Source organism: Cricetulus griseus, unplaced genomic scaffold (genome assembly GCF_003668045.3).
Source record: "Cricetulus griseus strain 17A/GY unplaced genomic scaffold, alternate assembly CriGri-PICRH-1.0 unplaced_scaffold_19, whole genome shotgun sequence".
Taxonomy (NCBI): domain Eukaryota; kingdom Metazoa; phylum Chordata; class Mammalia; order Rodentia; family Cricetidae; genus Cricetulus; species Cricetulus griseus.
Genome location: NW_023276908.1, coordinates 118,082 through 129,244, shown reverse-complemented (window position 1 = coordinate 129,244; position 11,163 = coordinate 118,082). Strand labels below are relative to the sequence as shown.

The window sequence follows — 11,163 nt, the reverse complement described above, 5'->3', positions numbered from 1 at the left end:
TCATGGTCTTGACTCCTTTGTTGATATTATCACTCCTGGCTCACTTCAATTGTACTCCAGGAGCTTGGCCTATTGGTTAAATGTGGATTTCTGCATCTGCTTCCGTCTGTTTCTGGAAGAGGGTTCAAGTTTCTCTGGGGTTGTAGATTGTAGGCTGGGTATCTTTTGCTTTATGTCTGGTAACCACTTGTGAATGAGTACATGCTATATTTGTCTTTCTGGTTCTGGGTTACCTCACTCAGGATGGTTTTTTTTCTAGTCCATTTTCCTGTGAATTTTAGGATGCCATTGTTTCTTACTGCTGAGTAGTACTCCATTGTTTAAATGTACCATATTTTCCTTATCCATTCTTCAGTTGAGGGGCATCTAGGTTGTTTCCAAGTTCTGGCTATTACAAATAATGTTGCTACAAACATAGCTGATCAAATGTCTTTGCAGTGTGAGTGTGCCTCCTTTTGGAATATGCCCAAGAGTGATATTGCAGGGTCAGGAGGTAGGTTGATCCCTGTACAAGTTTGCACTCCCGCCAGCAATGGAGGAGTGTTCCCTTTTCTCCACATCCTCTCCAGCATAAGCTGTCATTGGTGTTTTTTATCTTAGCCATTCTGATCAGTGTAAAATGTAATCTCAGAGTGGTTCTGATTTGCATTTCCCTGATGACTAAGGATGTTGAACATTTCCTAAAGTGTCATTCTGCCATTTAAGATTGTTCCACTGAGAAGGAGAGTGTGATGGTTACTCTTGTGTCAACCCATCTAAACTGTACTACCCAGGATAGCCAGATATTCAATTAAAAAATATTCTGAGTGAAAAAATAAAAGATAGTTCCAATGAGAATTTTGTTTAGAGTTGTACCCCATTTTTTAAAATAAATTTTATTTAAATTAAGACAATGTTATTTTACATCCCAATCTCAGTTCCCTCTCCCTCCCACCCTCCCATGCTACCTGCTAACCCTCCATCCACTCCCCAGAGATGATCCAGGACCTAGGCCCTCCCCATGTATCCAGGCTGGGAGAGTATCCCTCCATAGGGAATGGGCTCCCAAAGTCCATTTGTGCACTAGGAGCAAATATTGGTTTCATTGCCAGAATCCCCATAAACTGACCAAGCCCCTCAAATGACACCCACATTCAGGAGGCCTGGTTCAGTCCTGTGCTGGTTCCCCAGATGTCAGACTGGGGTCTGTGAACTTCTGCTTGCTCAGGTCAGCTGTTTCTGTGGGTTTCCCCAGCACGGTCTGGACCCCTTTGCTCATCACTCCTCCGTCTCCACAACTGGATTCCAGGAGTTTGGTTCAGTGCTTGATTCTGAATCTCTGCCTCTGCTTCCATCAGCCACTGATGGGATATTGGTCTGTAGTTCTTTTTTTGTTTTAGTTGTGGCTTGGTACCAAAGGAATTGTAGCCTTGTAAAAAGAGTTTAGCAATGTCCCTTCTGCTTCTATTGTATGAAACAATTTGAGGACTGTTGATATTAGCTGTTCTTTGAATTTCTGATAGAATTTTGTACTGAAACCATGTGGCCCTGGGCTGTTTTTGATTGGGAGACTTTTGATGACTGCTTCTGTTTCATTAGGGGTTATAGGTCTACTTGAATTGCTTATCTGTAATTGATTTAATTTTGGGACATGATATTTATGCAGAAAATTGTCCATATCCTTTAGATTTTTGAATTTTGTGGAGTACAGGTTTTCAAAGTATGACCTGATGATTCTCTGGATTTCCTCAGTGTCTGTTGTTATGTAACCCTTTTCATTTCTGATTTTGTTAATTAGCATGCGCTCTCTCTGCCTTTTGGTTAGGTTGGACAAAGGTTTGTCTATCTTGTTGATTTTCTCAAAGAACCAACTCTTTGTTTCATTGAGTCTTTGAAATGCTCTCCTAGTTTCTCATTTGTTGATTTCAGCCCTCTGATTATTTCCTGGCATCTACTCCTCTGGGGTGAGTTTGCTTCTTTTTGTTCTAGAGCTTTCAGTCATGCTGCTAATTCTCTAGTGTGACTATTCTCCAGTTTCTTCATGTGGACATTTAGTGCTATGAACTTTCCTCTTAGCACTGCTTTCAAAGTGTCCCATAAGTTTGGTTGTGTCGTGCCTTCATTCTCATTAAATTCTAGGAAGTCTTTAATTTCTTTTTATTTCTTCCTTAACCCAGGAATGGGGCAATTTGGTGTTATTCAATTTCCTTGAGTTTGCAGGATTTCTGCAATCGGTGTTGTTGTTGAATTCTAACTTTAAAGCATGGTGTTCTGATAAGATACAGGGGGTACTACAATTTTTTTGTATCTGTGGTGGTTTGCTATGTTGCCAAGTATGTGGTCAATTTTACAGAAGGTTCCATGTGGCGCTGAGAAGAAGGTATATTCTTTTGTGTCTGGATAGAAAGTTCTATAGATGTCTATTAATCCCAATTGGGTCATAACTTCTGTTAGTTCCTTTGTTTCTTTAACTTTCTGTCTGGTGTTCCTGTCTAGTGGTGAGATCAGGGTGTTGAAGTCTCCTACTATAAGTGTGTGAGGTTTTATGTGTGATTTGAGCTTCAGTAATGTTTCTTTTACGAGAGTAGGTGCCTTGGTATTAGTGCATAGATGTTCAGAATTGAGACTTCATTTTGATGGACTTTTCTTGTGATAAGTATGAAATGCCCTTCTTCATCACTTTTGATTGATTTTAATTTGAAGCCTAATTTGATAGATATTAGGATTGTTACACCAGCTTGTTTCTTGGGTCTATTTGATTGGACAATCTTTTCCCAACCCTTTACTCTGAGGTAACATCTGTGTTTGACGTTAAGATGTGTTTCTTGTATGCAGAAGAAAGATGAATTCTATCTTCATATCCATTCTGTTAGCCTGTATCTTTTTACAGGCAAGTTAAGAAAATTGATATTGAGGGATACTAATGACCATTGATTGTTGATTCTTGTTTGTTTTGGATTTGTTGGTGATGGTGCTATTATGTGTGGATTTCTGCCCCCTTTTTTCTTTTGGTGTTTGGTAAAGTGGGATTATCTATTGCCTATATTTTTGTGAGTGTAGTTATGTTCCGTGGGTTGGAGTTTTCCTTCCAGAACCTTTTGTAGTGCTGGATTTGTGGATATGTATTGTTTAAATCTGGTTTTGTCATGGAATATCTTGTTTTCTCCATCTATAGTGATTGAAAGCTTTTCTGGGTACAGTAGCCTGGGCTGGCATCCATGTCCCCTTAGCATTTGTAGGACATGTATCAAGGCTTTCAGAGTTTCCATTAAGAAGTCGAGTGTAATTCAGATAGGTCTGCCTTTATATGTTCCTTGGCCTTTTTCCTTTGCTGCTCTTAATATTTTTCTTTATTCTGTAAGTTTGGTGTTTTGATTATTATGTGGCTAGGGGACATTTTTTCTGGTCTACTCTATTTGGTATTCTGTAAGAAAGTTTTCTTCTATGATTTTGTTGAATATGTTTTCTGCACCTTAGAGGTGGGTTTCTTCACCTTCTTCTGTACCAAAAAATAAAAATAAAAATTGTCCTTACCTCTGCTGCTGACAGTGTGCTGTCCAAATTGGACAAGCAAGACTCTAAGAAGATGACTGCTGAACTTTGACAAACAAGACAGGACAGTCCTTCAAAAACCCTGCTTCATAGAAAACTCTGTCAGATATTCAAGGCGTGGGGGTGAATATGGATGCTTCCACGGTACAGAGCAATCTTGGGGTGACTCTCCAGACAGTGAGATGTCTCTGTCATTTCTAAAATTTGGAAGCTGTTTGCTCTGCACTTCCTGTTTACTCAGTTAACGTTATAACCTTCTCAGGTCTTTGATAGATGTTGAAGACTAGATAATTATAGCATTTTTTGTTACCAAATTCCAAAAGAAACTCCCAAAAGAGATTACAGTCTATAAGGTTGAGAGATATAAACACTTAAGTTGATTATTTAATGAATTAGTTCAACAATGAATGTATTTGACAGGATTTTTTTCGCTATGCAAACACCCACAATTTTTACAACTGACTCAGAGCATCCAAAATTTGGCAGTTCCTGAAATTAATTCCCATGAATTCTGATGTTTGACTATGTTTGATCCATAACCTTAGCTATCAACTCCTTTTCATTTCTGTTTACCATATCGGTTTCTTGATTTTTGACTTGGACATATAGTCTCACAATAAATCTTGGCCTGTATATCAGAAATATAGACAGGAGTCGCCATGCTGCATATATCTAAATGATAGCTGATCAATTTTACGATGTAAGTTTTCTCTGATAAAGAAATGCTGGCGTTCTATTGTAGGATGGAAGGAGAGCTCACTGAAACCAGACTGGAAGACTGGTCTTCGAACTGACTCGGTTGGAGACCTCACACTTATACTCTCCAATATTCTCCAACTTTACAGGGTATATTCTCAGTCCACACTTTGTTGGGGACAGAGTCATCCTCCTTGAGAGACGCAGGGGCCGGTTATTGAAGAACCAACGGATGGAGACATCAGTGTCAGGTGAAACACAGTTGAGGATCGCAGATCTGTGTGATGAGACTACGCTGTTAGTGACTCGCACAAAGGGCTGTGCCACGTGTTCTGTGAAGAAACAGAGGAGGGTATCAAATGATGGTGGTCCAGAGAGCTCAACCAGCCCCTCTTTAGTTCAAACTTAATAAAGCTTCCAAGGGCAGTGTTTGGAGCTGTGACTATAGATATAGCCTGTGCTTTGGTTCTTCTACCCAGGGACTCTATGACCCTGGTTTAGGAACTGTTTCCTGTGACTGTTTCCCTGTAATAGGACACACATAGCATGATCATTGCCATGTCCATGTCCATGATTAAGCTTAATTGTGAGCAATGATCTGACCTTGGGATGGGGAGCTGCTCACATCAGCACCACCTGTTTCCATTTAACTACAGAAGAAAATTCCCCAGGCTGCTCCATGAGGAGCAGCAAGAATCTCGAGTAGCTACCTCTGCTGTTTCTTCCCTTGGTGCTTCCAACTTTCTGTAAAGTCTCATATGCCATCACAACAATAGGCCAATGGCCCTGACACCTGTCCACTGAGACTCAGGAAAAGGAGATACACAGGTGACCTACCTAACTACAACATTCAAGGCAGTACACAGCTGGTTCTATACTCTAAGGGATTTGGAGAGTCAGTAAAGACATAAAATGAAATCACAACAGACATTGACAAAATCGCCACAGTGTAATCTAGAGTGCAGCCAGCAGAAAAGTTATGGAATCAGGGCTTCCTAGTGCTGTCTGTGCAGACGACATGACTTCCTCATCCAGTGTCTGCCTGACTCCCACAGAGTCTCTCTTGAGGCTATGTACATGGTGAGAACTGCAAGCATCTGCCCTGAGGCTGGCATCCTTATGATAAGTTATCCAGAACAGGTTCTCTCTTATGCAATTAAAGACAGGTGAAAGTTTCTAACCAATACTTGATCATCTCCCCAATGTGAGTCCTACACTAAGTGCCCAAACCCTATTGTGGGGACACAATGCAGTAGGGAACAGAGCAGGCACAGCGAGTCCTAACAGTTCAGTGTATGAAGTAGAATAAGCCACACCCAGCAGCTGGAGACCGTAGAGAGTCACTTACTGTTTACGTGGAATTGCACATAGACATTTTCAATTTTGGAATCACTTTTCAAGATTGCTAGTGTGTACATTCCTGCATCTTGCTCAGTGATGTTCTGGAGCAGCAGAGTTCCGTTGTCATACACAGTCTCTCTTCTGCTATATTGATCTCCCCAGGTGATGGTATCTAGTTCTCTGCTGTGTTCGACAATTTCAAAATGCGGAACACGATATATGGCTCTGTACCAAGTAAAGGCTTTGAAATCTTCTGGAAGATTGTGAACTTGGAGAAGAACACTTTCCCCTTCAGCAGCATACAGAGGCACTGATTGGATCATGACTTGGGAAGAGGTCAGAGGATTACAGCATGGAGAATGGGAGGCTGGGAGGGAAAACAGAAAGAAAAAGCCATCGCATGGAGATCACTGTGCATAAGGTAAACATGGTGGCCTCCTTCTGGAGCAGATGGATATGTTACTCCAGCTAGAGCAACAGGAGTGGGTATGTCTATGCCACTTAATGACAGTCCGGGACATGACCTCCTCCATTACATGTGTACAAAAAATAATGGCATTTCCATGTCATGGAACTCTCCCCTCATGTGTCTTCATAACTGTTCCCTCGCTGCTCTCAGTCAGACATTACACACTCATGAAAAATGAGGGTTAAGATGTGGCCTTAGCATGACTGGGATTTTCACATTATATGTTTTTTTCAGTTTCCTAAATTTAGGCTCCACTCAAACCCTGATGTCTCACTATAGATGCTGTAGCTTCCCTGCCTGCCAGCCCTCAGGACTAGGACTGGGTGGGATCAGGGAGCAGTCTGATCTTCATAGAAGACTCGGGTCTTTAAAAGCCATGGGTCCTATGCTGGCTAGTTTTATGTCAACTTGTCACAAGTGAGAGTCGTTTGAATGACAGGCCTCAGTTGAAAATGCCATCACCTGATTGGCCTGGGTACAAGAATATACTATATTTTTTTTAACTGGAGATTGAGATGACAGGATTGAGACCACTGCAGGTGGTTCCAACCCTGGGCAAGCAGACCTAGGTGATATAAGCGTGAAGGTTGAGAAAGTCCTAAGGAGCAAGCCAGTAGGCAGCACTCCTCCATGGTATCTCTACCAGTATCTAGATTTTATTTATTACACTCTGAATATGGAGCTAATACATGCCCCATTTTAACATGGATGTTCCTTTTTTTCTTTTTTTTTTTAGCTTTCTTTTTTCTGCAGATTTTTTTATTTGAATTAGAAACAAGATTGTTTTACATGACAATCCCAGTGCCCTCTCCCTACCACCCCCTGCAACTAAAACCCTATCTATCACATTTCCTTCTGATCCCCCTGGATTGTGAGGCCTTCCATAGGGTGTCATCAGAGTCTATGGTATCCTTTGGGATAGGGCCTAGGCCCACCCCCGTGTGTCTTGGCTCAGGGAGTATCCCTCTATGTGGAATGGGCTCCCAAAGTTCACACCTATGCTAGGGATAAGTACTGAACTACTACAGGAGGTCCTGTAGATTTCCCAGGTTTCCTCACTGAATCCCATGTTCCTGGAATCTGGATCACTCCCATGCTGGTATCCCAGCTATCAGTCTGGAGACCAAGAGATATTTCTGTGGGTTTCACCAGCCTGGTCTGGACCCCTTTGCTCTTCACTCATGCTTCACTGCAACTGGATTCCAGTTCAGTTCAGTGATTAGTTGTGGGTGTCCGCTTCTATTTCCACCAGTTGCTGGATGAGGGCTATCGGGTTTAACATGGATGTTCTAGAACTATTGTTCCCCTCTCAGCTTTGACAGGAAACCAGAGTAGAGTACTGGGAAAGTGCTCCCTTTGGTCACTTTAGTACAGCCTTGGAAAGATGACAGGGCTCAGGGCTCCATGATCTAGAGCCCCAAGACACTGGGCTGACACTAATATTTTAGGATGAGTTACTTTCCATCAAGGTCTTCCTTGATGCAGGTGGAGTGACAAGATGCATGCTGATCTATGGCCATTTGTCTCTGTCATATTTGTCCTAAATTAAATGCTCAAACCTCCACATGGAGACACACTGGGGAGGGAAATGTGACCAATCCAGGCATGACAGCCCTGTGTGTCTAAGCCCCACCCAGCACTGAACAGTCACAGAGAATCACTTACTGTCCACCTGGAGTTGTACGTGGGCTTCTTCACTTTTCATATCTGTACCCATAATTCGTAGGGTGTACAACCCGGTATCATTCTGAGTGACACCATGAAGCACCAGGGATCCATCACCGTTCAACGTCTCTCTGCCAGTGTGTGCAGGACCTGTAATGCTTGATTTGCTGTCTATTGTATATCGGGCAATCTCATTTTTCCAGAACACAGATATTCCTTTGAACCAGACAAAGCCTTGAAGATTCTCTGGGATATTGTGAATGAGTAGAGTAACACTCCCCCCTTCAGCAACACTGGGTGGCACTGATTCAATAGTGGGCTGGGCAGAGGTGGCATGGCGCCCACAGTTCCAGAGGAAATCTAGAATGGAAGAGAGAGATCCATATAAATTGGGATATTTGTATTTGATTAAGATGAGGCCCTGTGTCCTGAGCAGCCGTGTCTGATGCTTAGCATTGGTTTGTGTGTGAGTTTCAACCTCTCCCACTAGGTGGGGGTTAGCACATGACCTTCTTGTTCTCAGTGTCCCCATACTGGTCATTTCCACTGTATGGCTCCTTCTCTTCAGATGTCAATATTTCCCCAGCTTACTGCCATCAGACCCCTGTTCTCATTTACAATGGATGTGATTGGGATGAATGATGCCTGCTCCCCCTCTTTCCTACAGACCCTGTCTTCACTCTCTAGTTTTGTTGTTGCTCTGCTTTTCTTGTGCTTGCAGGCAACGCCTGAATTCACCTCCTAGCTTTCTTGACTTCAAGTCCACTTGAATGGAGGCATCATAAGAATCATGAATTGTCTGAGAATCTAAGCAATAGTGGACAGGCTACCTTAAATGCCCTTCCCCTATAATGAGATTGATGGCTACCTTATATGCCATCTAGAGCTGATGGCAGCAGAAGCAGAGATACACAGATAAACACTAAGCTGAATTCCTGGAATCAAGTTATAGACACAGAGGAGTGATGAGGAAAAGGGTCAAGACCAGGCTGGGGAAATCCACAGAAACAGCTGACCTGAACAATTGGGAGCTCGTGGACCTCACCTAGCTCTCAGAGTTCACATTGAATCACTTACCCTGCACATGGAGGTACGTGGATGTTGTTGATACAATTTTTACATGTCTATTATACGTTCGTAGGGTATAGAATCCCGTGTCCTTCTCAGTGAGTTTTTCAATCAGCAGGGATCCATTGCGATATATTGTCTCTCTACCACTGTGCACAGGCCCTGGCCCACTTACATTGTTGAACAGTCCATATACTGCAATTGCGTCTTTCATATTTGTTAGCCCTTTGAACCAGGCTATGGCTTCAATATTTTCTGGCAGTTCGTGGACAAGGAAAAGGACGTCATCTCCTTTGGCCACTAGTGGTGGCACTGATTCAGTGGTCACAGTCACATGGGCAGTGGTGGACAGGTGGCAGAAGGTTAAAAAGGAGGCTAGAAGAGAATAGAGAAAACCCACCAAAATTAAACAAGTGTTATCATCACTCAGCTTTGGTGTGTGAGTGAGGAAGTGCCCACCCTCTTTGCAGACATGAGCCTTCCATTGATTTAGTGTCTGAGTGTGTCAGTAACTCTCTTAGGAATTCTAGGCTCAGGTGTCTCCCCATCCTGCAGTGTGCCATATCTCTCCTCACATAGACTATTTGGTGTGAGGGGCAATGCCTCTCTGATATCATCCTCTGGAGAGTCCTTACTTTTTGTTGTTTTTCTGTTACCTTTGTGATTCTAAACAATCCATGACTTCATCTTTCAAATGTGCTGACATCAGATCCACTAGAACCAGGGCTTTGTGTTTGTTTGTTATGTTTCAATTATGGTTTTGGTTTTAGTTGTGGTTTTTTGAGACAGGGTTTCTCTGTGTAGCTTGACTCTCCTGGAACTTGATCTGTAGACCAGGCTGGCCTTGAACTCACTGAGATCACCTGCCTCTGCCTCCAAGTGGTGAGATTATAGGCATGAGCCACCACCACCCAGCACAACAAGTGATTTCTAAGGGCAGGATTAGTCTGATCTTTTTGGAAGTTTCAGTTCTTGGACACACTCAGACACACGTGGAAAAGGGAAAAGAGAAAGAAAGGATGGAAGGAAAACCATGTCTCTATAGATTTCTCTTCATAGTTTCTAGGTTTGGAGCTTCTGACAATAAAACTATTCAAGTGTGGAATAAATGATTTTACACTTCATTATGTAAATATACTTTGTGTATTAGCAAAGGCTGGTTTCTCCTTGTGCACATAAGAAGATGTATGCCACAAATCTGAGTGCAGTCACATGTGTCAATGTGTGTGTGTGTGTGTGTGTGTGTGTGTGTGTGTGAGTGTGTGTGTGTGTGTGTGTGTGTGTGTGTGTGTGTGTGTGTGTGAATGTGTGTGTTTCACATTACAACATCTATGTGGAAGGCAGAATAGAGCCTGTAGGGGTCTCTTCTCTGCATCAACGACTGTGGAAGCTGAGGATCGGTTTCAGGTCGAGACATCTTGCTAGCTAGCCCTCCCTGTTTGATTTCTATTTCAAGGGTCAAGCTGTTGTTTGCGAAGAGCTGTCTTCAGAACATTGCAGCCAATGCAATTCACAGTGAATATGAAATGTTTGAGTTTGTCCTGCCATCATCACCTCCTGTCCACTGGTAGCTTCAGGCTGCCGAGCCTCAGTCCCTCACTCTGCCTTCTGCACAACTGCAAACAAAAGCCTTAATTCTCCTAAGTTCCTGTCCTCTTTAAGAGATTCCAGCCTGCTTCTGAGTTTCCCTCCTCACATAGTCAGAGAATGGTTACACTTACCTGCGAGCAGAAGACCCTGCCAGGGGCTAGACCCCTTACAGAGAAGCACAGAGGGCTCCTCCATCAATCTTCTCGCTTTCTGTCCTGTCTCTGAGGAGAAGGGCCTCAGTTCCAACGCAGAACTCAGGCTCTGGTGTTCTTCCTCCTTCTCAGACTGGAGCACTTCCCAGAATCCAGTGGGCTATGAGTGTGGGGTTGGAATCAAACTCCTTCCACCCTCAGTGCTGACCTGCATCCCTCTTAACTTCCCTTTATGTTTCTCCTCCAAGCAACACACGTAACCAACAAGGCTGATAAGCATTTCCAGTCCCTCAGAGAACAATGACTCATCCTAGGGCTGGCACCTGCTGTGTCCTTGCTTTGGGTCCCTCAGCACCAGAAGGAGCCTCCATCATGCCTTTGGGTCCTTGTGACACAGAGAACCAGCTGAGCACCCAGTAATCCCTGTGTTCTGAATGCTCTGGGAAGGTGGGATTTACTCAATCCCAGCAGGAAAATGACAGGGAAGTCTGAGGGCCGGAAAGAAAACAGCTGAGTGGTGACTAGGGGTGAAGAGCAATCCTTCAACACTAATTTCACCAGTCAAATTAAAGATCCAGATGAGTGGCCTAGAAGCAGCTGTGTGGAGTTTCATGTTGGGGAAGAGGTGGCCTGTGTGTCCTTGGAGGGTTT

The 11,163-nt window shown here is 43.2% G+C and overlaps 1 protein-coding gene across 1 annotated transcript; it reads right to left on the bottom strand.

Annotated features, from left to right (window-relative positions):
* Positions 1–4,287: 4,287 nt before the first annotated feature.
* LOC113831278 (pregnancy-specific glycoprotein 22-like) lies at positions 4,288–10,555 on the bottom strand. The gene is made up of 5 exons (XM_035453742.1): positions 10,492–10,555; positions 8,780–9,145; positions 7,703–8,062; positions 5,576–5,935; positions 4,288–4,559 (listed from the first exon to the last, which is right to left on the bottom strand). The coding sequence occupies exons 1-5, from the start codon at positions 10,553–10,555 to the stop codon at positions 4,288–4,290; spliced, it is 1,422 nt and encodes a 473-aa protein (XP_035309633.1).
* Between the last annotated feature and the right edge of the window lie 608 nt (positions 10,556–11,163).

Excerpts from the sequence above, each read along its gene's own strand:
- LOC113831278 (XM_035453742.1), bottom strand. The coding sequence starts at position 10,555 with ATGGAGGAGCCCTCTGTGCTTCTCTGTAAGGGGTCTAGCCCCTGGCAG. Across the intron at positions 8,063-8,779 it reads CACGTACCTCCATGTGCAGG|ATTTCCTCTGGAACTGTGGG; the intron begins GTAAGTGATTCA and ends CTTCCATTCTAG. Across the intron at positions 5,936-7,702 it reads CGTACAACTCCAGGTGGACA|CCTCCCATTCTCCATGCTGT; the intron begins GTAAGTGATTCT and ends TTTCCCTCCCAG.